This window comes from Saccopteryx bilineata, chromosome 3 (assembly GCF_036850765.1).
Source record: "Saccopteryx bilineata isolate mSacBil1 chromosome 3, mSacBil1_pri_phased_curated, whole genome shotgun sequence".
Taxonomy (NCBI): domain Eukaryota; kingdom Metazoa; phylum Chordata; class Mammalia; order Chiroptera; family Emballonuridae; genus Saccopteryx; species Saccopteryx bilineata.
In genome coordinates, this window is record NC_089492.1 from 165583616 (window position 1) to 165598591 (window position 14976).

Sequence of the window (14976 nt, forward strand, 5' to 3'; positions counted from 1 at the left end):
CACTTCAGTCCACTGATCTGGCTCCACCCATGTATCCAGGGTCAGAAGAGTGGACACTGCTCAGTTTTCTCTAGATCTGGTCTTCCTGTTACACCAGGTACCACTGGCCATTGGCAAACCTGCTTAGAATTCTTTCCTTCCTTGCCTGACCAGGAGGTGGCACAGTGGATAGAGCTTCGGGCTGGGATGCATAGGACCCAGGTTCGAACCCAAGGTTGCCACCTTGAGCGCGGGGGTCGCTGGCTTGAGCGTGGGATCATAGACACGACCCCAAGGTCGCTGGCTTGAACCCAAAGGTAATTGGCTTGAGCAAGGGTCACTTCCTCTGCTGGAGCCAACCCCCCTCCCCCCAAGGCACATACAAGGAAGCAATCAATGGAAATCCTTCACACACTGAGGAGCTGCAACAAAGAATTGATGCTTCTTATCTCTCTCCCTTCCTGTCTGTCCCTATTTGTCCCTCTCTCTCTCTGTTCAAAAAAAAAAAAAAAAAAATTCTTTCCTTCCTCTGATTCCACTCTCTCCCCAGGATTTTCCCTCAGCCCTTGTTAGTTCCTTCTTGTGGATCCTGGTCTCGCAGATCCTGGTCTCCAGCCAAACCCTGATGTCATCTTTTCCAGGGTTGTCGTCAGCCCTTTACCCCTCACACTGCAGCCCCTTATCCCTCATCTGCATACAATCACAAATATATCTCCCACCTGAACCTCTCCCTTAAGCTCCGGTTGCATTATCTAGCTGGGGTTGAACATGTCCACTTGAAGGCGCCACAGGAAACTCAGACTTGAGACTAAAGCTGAAATGAATTTCCTTTTCAATGGTATTGCCCATTGTGGTTGAATGCACCAACATCCACTTAGCCCCATGGTTGGCTTCATACTCCACATCCAGTTATGATATTCTATCAGTTCTTCCTAAAATCTTTGCAGGCACACCTTGTTTCATTGTTGCTTTACTGTACTTCATGGACATTTGCATTTCCTACACATTGAAGGCAAAATACTCCACCACCAAAAAGATTACAACTCACTTTTTTGCAATATTGGCTTTATTGAGCAATCAGGAACCAAATCTGCGATATCTCCGAGGCATGCCTGTGATGAATTCATTCTGTTGCTGTCACGTTTGAATATACTTCCTCACCCAGAATAACACAGTTGGATTCATTGTCCAGCCTTGCCTGTCCCCACTCCCCCAACTGCCAGCAAATTCTAAAATGCAAACAGCCATTCACTGTCCTGATTAGTTTTTCAATAGCTCCTCAAATATTTCTAGAGTGGACCTTGACAAATTGGCCCTCAGGAACTCTCCCATCACCTCACCCTTCAGATACAGAACTACTGTACTTCCCTACCCATGTCTTAATGTCACTTCCCTCTTCAACTTTGCAAATGTTATGTCCTTTACTCAGAACCTTGCCACATCCCTACCTGGTAAATGCCCATTCATTTAAAAAATTTTAAATCTAGGTTTGCATTGCCTAAGTGAGACCTTTCTTTTTATATTATTTTACTTACTGATTTTAGAGAGAGAAAGGCAGGGATGGGGGTGGGTGGGAAAGGAGGAGTAGGAAGCATCAACTCTGGTATGTGCCTGGATCAGGCAAGCCTAGGGCTTCAAGCCAGTGACCTTAGTGTTCTCTGGTGAGACCTTTCTTGACACTTTAGGTAGAGCCCACCACTCCCTCCTCTGTGCTGTGGCAGTGAACTTCTATAATTTTACGTGTTTTTGTGTGTGTCTTTTTTTTTTTATAGAAACAAAGAGAGTCAGAGAGAGGGATAGATAGGGATAGACAGACAGAAATGGAGATGAGAAGCATCAATCATCAGTTTTTCGTTGCGACACCTTAGTTGTTCATTGATTGTTTTCTCATATGTGTCTTGACTGTGGGCCTTCAGGAGACCGAGTAAACCTCTTGCTCAAGCCAGTGACCTTGGGTCCAAGCTGATGAGCTTTGCTCAAACCAGATGAGCCCGTGCTCAAGCTGGTGACCTCAGGGTCTCAAACCTGGGTCCTCTGGATCCCAGTCCAATGCTCTATACACTGTGCTACCGCCTGGTTAGGCTATAATTGTATTTGTTATATATAATAAAATGAGTTATTTATATGCTTCCTTCTTCTATAAGATCATGAATTTCACAAGGTCAGGGCCCATATCTTACTCATCTATCTTATTCAAGAAATATTGATTGAATGCCTAAGATAGTCCAGACCCTGCAGCTGGTACAGTGATTTAGAAACTTACAGACTTCAGAATCAGACCCATGTTCAAATCCTGAGCAAATTACTTAATTTATTTAAGTCTCAATTTCCTCATCTAGATGAACGGGGGACAATAGCAGTAGAAACTCCATTGTCTGATGCAGTTAAAAACTGTTAGCTGATCAATAAACAGATGTCAGGTAAGTTCAGAATTATAAAAATACTCCTATATATCTTAAAAATTTTATCTTCCCCTCAACCACATACATATAAGCTCATCACCAACCTCCTGAAACAAGCACGGTCTTTCCTTTGAGTGCGGGTCTGCTGTCTGGTTTTCTGCCACGTTTTTGCATAAGCCAAACCTATGTTTGTTTGTTTTGTGACAGAGACAGAGAGAGGGACAGATAGGGACAGACAGGCAGGAAGGGAGGGAGATGCGAGGCATCAATTCTTCACTGCAGCTCCTTAGTCTCCTTAGTTGTTCATTGATTCCTTTCTCGTATATGCCTTGATGAGGGCGGGGGGGGGGGGTGAGCCTGCAGCTGAGCAAGTGACCCCTTGCTCAAGCCAGCGACCCTGAGCTCAAGTCAGCAACCTTTGGGCTTAAGCCAGCGACCATGGGGTCATGTCTATGATCCCACTCTGAAGCCAGAGACCCCACGCTCAAGCTGGACAAACCCACACTCAAGCCAGCAACCTTGGGGCTTCAATCCTGGGTCCTCTGCATCCCAGTCTGATGCTCTATCCACTGCGACACTGCCTGGTCAGGCCAAACTTATGTCTTTTCTACAACTTTCAGGCTTGATTTCTTTAAAATGATGTAAGAATTTAAAAAACCTTTGTGATGTCAAAGGAGTACAGAACCCTCCCATGTTTTTGTGATTTGTCCCACCTCAGGTTTTTCTAGTCCTGTATTTCCCCATGTATAAGATGCATCTTAATTTTGGGGCCCGAAATTTGAAAAAAAATGTATTACATAAAGTTATTAAACTCAAGTTTTATTTATCAGAAAGTTCATACAACTCCTTATCACTGACAAAACTCCCATCCATTAGGTTGTCCTCATCTGTGTCTGATGACGAATCACTGTCTTCATATATTGCCTCGTCCTCAGTTCCATCTATGGCATTTGAAATGCCACAACCATTGTATAAAATGCACCCCGTTTTTAGACTCCAAATTTTCTGGAAAATGGTGCATCTTATACATAGGGAAATATGGTAGTTTTGTCTGGATCTAAATTGATAGCATTTTAAAAAAAAGCAACTTGCCCCTATTTAGTCATTCTGGAAAATTCATTGTATTTTTCTTTTTTCTTTTACAGAGACAGAGAGAGAGAGGGATAGACAGGGACAGACAGACGGGAACGGAGAGATGAGAAGCATCAATCATCAGTTTTTCGTAGGGATTGCGACACCTTAGTTGTTCATTGATTGCTTTCTCATGTGCCTTGACCGCGGGCCTTCAGCAGACCGAGTAACCCCTCACTCAAGCCAGCAACCTTGGGTTCAAACTGGTGGGCTTTTGCTCAAACCAGATGAACCCGTGCTCTAGCTGGTGACCTCGGGGTCTCAAACCTGGGTCCTCAGCATCCCAGTCCGACACTCTATCCACTGCATCACCGCCTGGTCAGGCTCATTGTACTTTTATCAACACCTCTTTCTTTGGCACTCCTGTGTCATTGGTTTCTCTACTAGCAATGAACTTACATAACCACAGTAACCAGTGCTGCCGCCACAGTTTGGACAATAAACAGAACAGGGGAGACTCGGGTGAGCATCACCTTCCTCACTAGAGCTGAGCGACTCAGGTGTCCTGAGCAGTATACAAACCCCAAGTGGGGAGAGTATCAACCATGTCATTTTATTTTGTTTTTTTGTTTCTTGGACATCAAGGCCTGGCTGCCTCTGGTGAGACTGCCCCTCCCAAGCTAGCTAGTTCCTACAGAAAGAAAACGGTTTACCTGTGAGCACGCCTTTCATGTGCAAACCAACCAATACAGAGCCCAAACCCCTTCCCCCTCTTCCACTGAGCTCACACACCCATACTTCTCCTCCTATTCCCAGGGAGCCTGTTCTGTCCCTCTAGACTTAGGTGAGGACCCCACTGATGGTCTGGTAGTCTGAAAGTGTTATGAAGAGGGACCAAGACAACTGCTATGAAGAGAGGGACCAAGACAACTGTCCCCTGCTCTAATCACCCCAGGAACAGGTATCAGATAACCAGGGACAACCCCAGGCCCCCAGAGCCAGCAGAAGTTACCGAAACTAGCCAATCCTCAATCTGCTTAGCCTTGCTTGTGCCCTCCTACAAAGACCACAGTCATGGCTGCCACTGCCCATGCTCCTCCCCCACCCCCTCTTCTCTGAACAGACCCTGTCTCCCCAGGTTGCCCTCCATGGTGTGCCTTTCCTCTCGGGGTCTGTGGGTATAATGAGCTGACCTGTTGGCCTTGTCATATACCTAAAGAATAATAAATAAAACCTGTATTTTAAAACAGTGTGCAACACATATATTAGCCTGTAGGTTAGAGTAAATGGAGGGCCTGGTATTTGGAAGATCCAGTTATACAGAAAGCAGGTGAAAGCTTGTGCTGCTGCCACCTTGGGGCAACTTTGTAGTTGTCTAGATACATGGCATATCAATATGAATCCTGCAGTTAATTATGGTCATAAGGGCCACAGTGGTGAATGGTCCCTCTCTTCATAACACTTTCAGACTACCAGACCATCAGTCGGCATCCTCACCTAAGTCTAGAGGGACAGAACAGGCTCCCTGGGACCAAGAGGAGAAGTCTAAGTTGGATGGAAAAGAGGTTTAGGCAAATAGTATGTATCAAGCCCCATGGGCAAGTAAGTGGCAGACTCTGACAGCTTAGCATAATGCCTAGGCACACCGTGGGTATGCAAGCAAGTTTTTGCTTTGTTTTTCATTTATACTAAGGCCAGAACAGGTTCAGCAGTAGGTAGGGGACTGCTAACAACCAGCTCTGACTGTGCTAGCATCGTGATGAGAGCAGAATGCTCCCTGATGCGTGCCGTGACGGCCCCTCTGCACAGCAGAGCGCTCATTGTGTGTTCACCAATTCCAGTACCTTCCCTATGCCTATGACAGAGCCAGTCCCCGGGCAAGGTGAGGAACCAAGACACAGACCTCACAACATGTGGTGGTCCCTACACAAAACACAAATGAGGACCACAGGGAAGTCCATACAGGAGGCCAGCTAAGACCAAGTGGTTGCTCCAGGGCCAGCAGGAAGTAGGGGCCTGCCGCGGACCAGAGCAGCTAGAAATTCTGGGTCTTGAGGGAGAACGGTTTGGAATTAAGAAAATAGACTCATCGAGAAAAGAGGATGGGATCGGGAGGCCTCTTCAATGCTGATGGCAATATCTGACAGAGAACCATAGCCCCCAGTTTGCTTTATTATATAGCCATATGCAAATAAGGAAGTCTTTGATACAAAGTCACACATCTGAGGCAAAAACAGGAACTCTCTCAAGGCATAAACGAATCCCCCCACCATGCATAAGTGAAATCAACCAACATCTGAACAAACAAAGGGTGAGAGAAAGGGCATGTAAATTGCTTCTAGCAACTTAAGCAAGCAAGTGAAGTGGGGCTATGGGATGAGTGCAAATACTTAGCTTCATAGCCAATATGGAGGTGGGGGGGTGGAAAACTTAGCCTTTGCTAGGCCTCGAGTTTACAAAGGCTTTTTGCCACTTGCAGTCTACCACAGGGGCCCCCCGGGCTCCTTCTTATCCGGGCCCTTGGAGCCAGTGGCTGGGGAAATAGCACTGTTTTTATATTACAGGGCCAGCACCTTCTGGGGTGGTTTGGTGCCAGACTGGAGGATGAGTCAGAAAACCACTCTGTTCCAGTCACAATATGGTCACAGAACTTTGGTACTGGCTTCCTGATCTGCAGAGGAACTACATCAAACTTCTCTTTCCTCACAGAAACCTGTAAGGTCATGAGAATGCACCAAATGACCAAGAGACCTTTCTCCGTGTCTGGCCCTCACCTTTCAGCTTTTTGGGAAGCTCAGTATCGATCCCATGAAATCCATGTATTCCTTTATCTTTGGTGAAAATCTATGCTGCTGTCATAGGATTCAAACAGATCAGAAGGTGCTAACACAACAATTGGAATTTAGCCATAATCCCTCATGCAGAAAAGATAAAAGGATGACAGAGGCCAACATCACATTCCTCACACAACTTCCATTTAAATTAAATTTCCTTTAATGAAATAAAAAACAAATGGTGCACTGCATAATATTTGTGGTCACAGTATAAAACAGCACAATTAGTTCATATAACATTGGATATGGACAAAAATACACAAGACCCCCCCTTTGTCTACGTAAAATCCGGCAGATCCTATGTGCCCACTACAAAAGAAAGCCAACTTTTTTTCTCCTAGTGATCTGCACACAATAGTTATCACTGAGAATTTGGTCAAACAGCGGAAGAGAACTTACCCAAATCCCAGTTTCCTTCTTCCTCTGTTGTCATCAGTGAAGCTAAAAAAGTTTTCTGAAAGTAGCAAATTGTGTAGTATTGCTTATTATTCCCGCCACAAAGGCTCAGTCTTTGGCTCACAGATGCCAGTGACAAAATCATGGCTGCAGGCAGTCTGCAAAGCAAGAAGCAAGAGCCACCAGGGAAACAGACAGGGGTCTGGGCAAGAGGGACCTCCTTCATCAGATCTCGGGAAAGCCACATGGATAGCAGGGGAGAAAAGACAAATAAATATATTTCTAAATTAAGATTTAAATCCAGCTGGTGAGTCAGAGTTCCACTGTCCTGTGAACAATCTGAAAAGTTGCTAAAAATGTCAGAGTTTGCATTCTTTTTCTTTTTAAAAAGTGTAAAATGTATGTAAACATTGTAAACAATTGAAAGTAATTTTGACGCTCCTATCTGAACATAGCTTAAGTTCTTTCTGGGGATACTTTATGATTAGGAAAAATACCCAAATATTTGATAGTTTCTTTTTGTTCAGAAGTGCAATGTCACCTGTGTAAATTCACACATGTGAGTCGTGGCTATGTCCTTCCTCCACTCAGCCCAGTGCTTCTGGGAACCTCCTCCAGAAGTACTTTGTGGCAGCTCAATTTGGTGCAACTTGAGTGTCCCTCACACGTTTAAAAGGACACACATTCCTGGCACGCTTACATCCCTGGAAAGAACGAGGTCCTTGGTACAACACCCTGGGATTTTCCCTTTAGGACTAGACTCCAGGCGACTGGCAGTTTGGCCAGCCCCGTGGACAAAAGGCAGGGCTGGAGTCAATGCCTTAACAACCCCCACCTGGAACTACAAGAGCAGTTGGAAAGGGCAAGGTACATTGTGTGAGCACAAGTCACCTTTACTACTACTGAGTGTCTGGTGTGACCCATGTTTGGTTTCACATACACCTGGGGCCACCCAGTCACATCCCAAGCTAAGTACCCTTTCTTCTTACCAAGAAGGGCCTGTGCTACAACAATCCTAAATCTTCTAGTAAGTGTGATCACTGCCAGGGTTCAAGGGTACTGGCTGCTCCTAACATAGCACCTGTTTATGTGTTCTCTCTTTAATCCTGGTTTGTACGGTCACCTGTGACCCGCCTCCTTTGGAACGACACGGAGAAAGTCCTGGCTCTAGTGCTGTCCAGGCCTTCTCTTCTTCCTTAAGTCACAAATGCTGCCCACCTTCCCAATTCCATTTGCACCTGGAGTCATCTGTGCTGCTCCCATTACTGCAGGATCTCGTTCCTATCACATGAGCACTCCTCTTTGTGGTCAAACCAAAGAGAAAACACTGAGTGGCAATCAGCCTCATGGGTGCGACTTAGTGATAAGTGCGGAAGGAGTTGTGGGCAGCAGCGTGAGGGAAGTGGAGGGGGCGTGGTGAGCCAGGATGAATGGCCATCGTTTTGTATTGCTTTATTGCTCCACACAAATGCGTCTTTTTTCCCCCTTTGGAAGACAGGCGAGTGTTAGATCCTTCAGAGCTACAATAGCAGCACAGAGGAGTGCAATGTGGGGCATGAGTCACCTGTGAGCCCCAGACAGCCCCATGGGGGTGCTTCCAAAAGGCCAGCACCGTGCGGGGGGCCCAGACACCTCGAGAGTGGAAGATCTCTTTTGGTCCATTGTCCTACTCCTGGTACGAGCAGTCGGGCTAAACAGACTGCTCTCACATCGGTTTTGTAGGCTGTTCACATTTCAATAAACTGCTGGGTTTCCTTCACGCCCCTAACAGGAAAGCAAACATCCCACAAAGTCTATCCTTCCTCACTAACCCCGTGCAGGGGGTCTTACAAAGCCCCTAAGGACTGAAAGGTCAGAGAAAACACATGGTTCTCCCAGGCAATTTCTGACCCCATGAAGTCACCAGTCTCACATGCAGTAATCGTCCTTCCCATTAAGGAGACCAAGCAGCCTGTGAAGAACGGGGGGTATCTGTGGGTCCTCCTGGCTGTCCCTTGGTGTCCAAGGCCTTGGCCTCCTGCAGACAGGACTGAGAAGTGGAGATGGTTTCTTCCACTCAACATACCCCTGGCACCATTGACCCTCCCGACATGAGCTGCAGAAACCTAGCTCTCAGGATCCGCCTTCCACTCCCTGGGGCTCCTCGAGCCCAGTGGCCTCCGCACTATTGGAACGTCTGTTCCTTCCCCTGTCCCCAGCCTCTTCTTCCTTGCAGACCTTCTTACTGCCCTGGACAGAGGTGGCTGTGTATTTTTCTTCATATTCATTCTTAAGGCTAAGGTGGCAAGATAAGGTGCTCGGTGGAGAGCCAGACTCTAGATTCCAGGACTGCCTTTCCAGCACGCTTGCAAAAAGCAAAGAGCAAAGAAATGGCGGGGGGGGGGGGGGGCAGAGAAGAAAAAAAACAAAATATGCGTTTGGGCTCGATAAGAAGTTATATGCTGCAAGTTTCAATTAAAATGTGGTCTAAATCCTGAAAATAGGGCGTGAGGCCAGATAGTAAAAGCCACACGTTGGCCTTTGGCAGAGGTCTGAATCGTCTCTGGGGCAGTGCAGAGGGCGATGCGGGCCGCTCTCCTGACCCCCGCCTCCAACCCTGAAGCTGGCTCTCACCCAGGACAGAGAACTCCAAATGCCGTCACCCCATCCTCACCGCAACCCCTCGGAACGAACGCTATGAACACACACAAGTCAGAGATCTATAAACCAGTAGGAGAAAAAAATTAGACAGAGGTTAACCATTAAAAAGCCGCAGCTGGGAAGAGACACACTCGACTGTCCTCAGAAGGTGCCGTGGGAAGAAAAGCTGTGTGCTGGTAAACGTGTCTGCGCTCAGAACTTGACATGCAGAGGGAAAGAGCGCCAAGTCCCACCTGAGATTCAAGAGGACTGGGTTTTAGTGTAACACAATTCATGTTAAAATATCACCGTCCTCTTCTCGCCCAATCGCTCCAAGGTTGTCCCCTGGTTGCTGCTGTGGCCGGGCGCCGGCCTAGTCCATTTCCATGGACATGAGCCTGCGGCGCTCACGCCGGGTCTCCTGGACTTCCTTCTTACAACACCAGTGGGAGCTGCAGTAGCCGATGAGGCAGGACAGGAGCCCGATGACAGTGGACAGACCGACACCAATCAGCAGTGGGTACTTGAAGGCGTTCAGCACTGGGAGGGGGGCAGTAAAGGCAAGCCGGGTTAGTGATGCCAGGGGGTGGCCGCAGGGAAGACCCCCACCCCGTCTGCCCACTGGAGCCCTCAGACCTCAGTCACCCCGTCTCCAGCCCCGAGCACAGTGCTTTTGACAGGAGCAGATCAGCCCTATTTGTCCAAAAAATGAACAAATGTCTCCCTACTCAATTCGATGGGAGCGAAATAGACAAATGATTTCATTCCATGTTTTGGAATGTCAATTTGCTTTTTAGTGTTTTGGCAGGAGATGGAGTTTTAAAAGTCAGCAGAAGGGTACTGCACACTCTACAGCAGATGCCTCCTTAAAAAAAAAAGAAATTTGTACATAAATCAATTCTATGCATAAAATGACTGAAGTGTACTGGGGAGTTATTTTAAGCAACACTATAGTAAATTATCTAGCAAAGTGAATGCTCGCTCCCCTACTTGTTTGGTAGATCTGAGTGTTCATAGGGAGCCACTTCAAGGGAAGAATTTCTAAGATGCAAATATGGTGCAAGTGTCAGGAATGCACATCCATTATTTGGGTCCCCCATATCCCACGTCCCCTTCCCACAGAAGTACCAACTCTCCTTAGCTGGATGCTGGCACTGGGAGAGCAGCCTGACAATAACTATGGCTGCACTGTCACCACCACCCTAGGAAAGGTTATTATCCCATTTGACAAGAGAGAGAATCAAGGGTCAGTAGGGCTGAGTCACCTGTGGAAGAGCTGGGGTTCAAGTCCAGTCTCCCCCAAACTGACAATATCACGGGGGAAACGTATTTAAAGTCGCCTACTAATGCTCAGAGGCGCCCTGGAGCTTTTCTCTCTTTTTTAAAATTCAAAATTTTTATTTTTAATTTATTATGTCGACATGGTTTCAAGTGTCCCACTCAATATAACACCCTCTACTGCAGTGGTCCCCAACCTTTTTTGGGCCACGGACCGGTTTAATGTCAGAAAATATTTTCACGGACCGGCCTTTAGGGTGGGACGGATAAATGTATCACGTGACCGAGACAAGCGTCAAGAGTAAGTCTTAGATGGATGTAACAGAGGGAATCTGGTCATTTTTTAAAAATAAAACATTGTTCAGACTTAAATATAAATAAAATGAAAACAATGTAAGTTATTTATTTTTTCTCTGCGGATTGGTACCAAATGGCCCACGGACTGGTACTGGTCCACGGCCTGGGGTTGGGGACCACTGCTCTACTGCATCCTGCCCCTCCCCCATGCCCCATGCAGCCAGAGTTTTTTTCAATGTATGTTTACCCTGAACCATTTCCCAGAGAAGACATTTCTCATTAACAAAGGCACTGCTGTCTCTGCTCTGAGCACCTAATTAGGCTGACCCTGGCGGTCAGCATGGGCCAAAGGGCCAGGAGCGCCCCCTCTCATCTTGAGATTCCACGAAGAACCCCTCCATGCTAGTGACACACCAGGAAAAGCCTCCTATTTCCAAAAGGAGAAATGAAGACGGGCGCCAGAGTGTCCGGAACCTGAGCTCTCGACCCCATTCTCTGGCTTGGCCTGGCACGGTGAATTCGTACAGGACTAACAGAATGCACACGACCTCAAAGCTGGGCAAACAGAGCACCGCTGTGCTCTTGCAGTCCAGGCCCCGGCCAGGCCGAGAGGAAACCAGGCCTCTGTCTGTGGCAGTACAGCAGAGAGATGACAGTCCCCAAACCCCCAGAGCAGGATGTGAGTGTCACTCTTACCATCCATCTTCACAGTTACAAAGATGGGCTTAGAGTAGATCTCTGCCTCCTTCTGCCAGGAACCTGTTGGTGACTTCACCCAGGGAGTCACGGAACAGTAGTAGTTGCCGAAGTCCTGGTCCTCAGAACCGTGCACTTGCAGCAAGAACTCCAGCACACTCGTGCGCTCCAGGCTGAGGTCGCTCTTCCAGTCCCTCTGGGCCGTGTTCACAATCCCCTTCCGGTCCAGGGAAGACAGGAGGACGGGGGCCTTGTCCAGGCCGAAGGAGTGCACCACAAACCAGGACACATCGAAGGCCATGTCATCTATAGGTCACCAAGCCAAAACCCTGGGGTCAGTGCAGTGGGCAGAAATATAATGTATGGCTCACACACATGTCAGCTGACGATGGGCCAGCACTGCTCTACCTACCTTAGGTCTCACCAAGTCCTCACACCAACCCTGAGATGAAGGTACTATCACATTCCACACCCTATGGCAGGAACAACACCTGTGAGGTCACAGCCAGGGTGTAGTGGAGTATGTGTTTTAACCCCGGAAGTCTAGCCCCAGGGTCCCCCCTCTTAGCCATGTCGCTGCCACCACCCAGACTAAGGAGCACGGGAAGCAGAGTCAGACCTCAAAGTGTCTCCTACAGAGAACATGGGACAAAAAGCTGATACGTGGTGACATCACATACTCTGTCTCCCAAAGTAAGCAGGTCCTTTGACATTTTGGGCAGAAGCACCCAAGGCAGGAAGGACACAAAAGTCGTAAAGAACAAAAGGCACATCAAGTGAGTCACACAGAATTTAGAATGGCAAACCGTTCCAGTTTCACTGTTTGCTGTGGTCTCTTCCCCCCTGCAAAAGTGCTTAAGTTCAGAACCAGAGGAAAATATGTCAAGCTGAGAAAATTGAGCAGTTTTAACAGCCCAGAGAAGACTGCTGCTGAATCGTAAAGGATGCTGCAAAATTAAGTCTAACAGCCTCAAATAAATTAATATGGGCATTAGAGAAAGAAGACATTGGCACAAGTTGTAATTCTCACAGAATGTGAAAAGAAAGTGTCCGCCGTGAGCCCTTAACCTCTTCTGTTGACTGTTACCTACTGGTATCAATTGTGTCAGGTCTGAGATGCACCCAGCAGACAAGAGAGGACTGTAATGCCACAAACAGTGTTTTATCTGAAGTTCCCTTGACAAGGCTTTCTAAGTAAATGTTAAGTAACACAATTTTGGTTAAACAAAGTAACACTCATTTAGTAAAACTACACATACTAACCTCAAAAACCACATCGTAAGGCAAATGAATTATAAACAGATGCTTGCAACAATTTCTACAAAACTATCCAAATGATAATTCCTTTTCAACTCACTCTAAAAATGTTAAGGGCCATGGAAAATCCCAGCTCTACCTACAGGATGACAGCTCTCTACTCTGATCCTCAAAATACCTTCATTACCTCCCTACCAACTTAACTGTGGCACGTGAGCAGAAAACACGATTGTTTCCTGTGGATAGGTCATCCCTTGCCAAGAAGACCAATTCCCTGGGGGCAGAGGGAGTGTTGTCACCGTTCTCACACCTCATGGTGTCAGAGCAGAGTGAGTACCTGGATCGCTATCATGCATGAAAATTCTAGCTCAGTGCTGCTATAACCTGCAGGTGCTGGGGGGTTACTAAAGGCAAAAAGTCACACTGCATCCCCATGGCCTGTGCCCTGATTCTAACCCCAGTCCCACTGCACCTTATAGTGTGGTGGCCAGGTTTCAGGGCCAGGCTACCCTGCTGGACTCCCAGCACTTATTAGCACTTACTAGCCTTGTAATTTGGTGAGTCACTTAAATTCACTGTGACTTAGTTTCCTTATCTGTCAAATAAAAATGACATCACCATGGTCAACACAATTATCTTTATAGAATGCTAAGAACAGCACCTGGAACGCAGTAAGTGCTCAATAGAGATGGTCACCATGAACAACATTCTTCTCACCACAGTTCGACCTAGAACTCTACAACTAGGTGCTGAGAGGGGGGTTACCACCTGCAGCAGGGGCTCTGGGTGCCCTGTCCTGTCCTCCAGAGGACTGGCCTTAGCTGACAGAAGCCACCTCCTGGAGATTAAGAAACATCGTCACACCCCAGTCATTCAGCCTATGGACAAGGAGGGGACGTAAGAGCCTGGCCCTTTCCCTCAAGCTCATACTTTCATGCAACCCACTCCCCAGAGCTCCCTGGGGAGGTAGCCTTGTTCTGAATCCCCATCTCAGCCTGGCTTCTTTCCCAGCTCTATCTGGAGTCCCTCACTTCCGCACGGTTTTCTCCCAAGAGCATACATTCAATTCATGACTTCATGACGCACAGGCCTGTCTCAGGTGTTGCGCCAAGAGGACCTGATCTAAGACATTCCCTCTAAATGGCCACCACCTGCTCACACCCCTCCTCCCACCTTGGCACAGGTGTGGCTTGGCACCAACCTGGCCCTCTTATGAGACCTGTCCTTTCCAAAAGAGAATTCCTTCACAGCCCAGATGCGTGAGGACAAACTAAATTACAACCTGTGTTTAATTATTCAGAATCTTCCACCCACACAGTCCAAAGGGCAAAGTTTTAGAAGATTGTGATCTGCAAGATAATAGCCACCTAGAGATTTAACAATTACTCTGGAGGAAAAGATTTGTTATATTAAGGGCACAACTGGTGACCTATTAATTTACTGAGAAAGTGCATTTAAATGATTTCATTTGTATATATATATCACAAAAGAGCTTTAAAGGTATAAATGGTACTTACTATCCTGTTTCAACTTTTGGAAAGGATTTCCCTCTCCTTTTCCAGCAGTCTTTTTCAATGTTTACCTCCATTCTCATTTGTGAATCCTACTTTGTGTCCTCAATCCTCTGCACCTCAGACGTATTCCAGTCACATGCAGCATACTGATGACTGGGTCGGTGACAAGACCACACATATGACGGTGGTCCCATCACATTATAATAGAGCTGAAAACTTCCCACCACCCAGCGACGTCACAGTCTCATCACACATGTGAGTCACGTGTTTGTGGGGATGCTGGTGAACACAAGCCTGTTGTGCCGCAGCGGTGTGAAAGCACCGACTGACAGTTATACCAGTAGCTGTATCACCTGGGTTTGTGTAAGTGCACCCAATGATGTTTGCATGATGACAAAACTGCCTAATGATGTGCTTCTCCAAACACACCCTGGTCGTTAAGCGGCATAGGACGGCAGGGGCAGCTCAGTCAGGACCCAGGCTCCTCTCTCCTTACCCCCAGAACAGAGCCAACTGCCTCTGCTGGTTTGGATCAGTTTCTGCCTTTTCCTTTTCTTACATCTTCCACACCCTTTTTTCCTGCCGCTACAGCTCAACCGTGTTTGCGCTCCCTAAGAGAGGCAACTGTAGTAT

General features: G+C 47.2%; 1 protein-coding gene across 3 annotated transcripts in view; it reads right to left on the reverse strand.

Moving 5' to 3' along the window:
* Positions 1-6428: 6428 nt before the first annotated feature.
* The window catches only part of PTGFRN (prostaglandin F2 receptor inhibitor), a 78631-nt gene continuing 70083 nt past the window's right edge, over positions 6429-14976 (reverse strand). For all 3 annotated transcript variants that reach the window (XM_066268186.1, XM_066268187.1, XM_066268185.1), the window contains 2 exons: positions 11573-11878; positions 6429-9841 (listed from right to left, as the gene is read on the reverse strand). In XM_066268186.1, the coding sequence (XP_066124283.1) occupies positions 9675-9841; positions 11573-11878 (473 nt within the window). In that variant the 3' untranslated portion in view covers positions 6429-9674. The remainder of the gene's footprint in view (positions 9842-11572; positions 11879-14976) is intronic.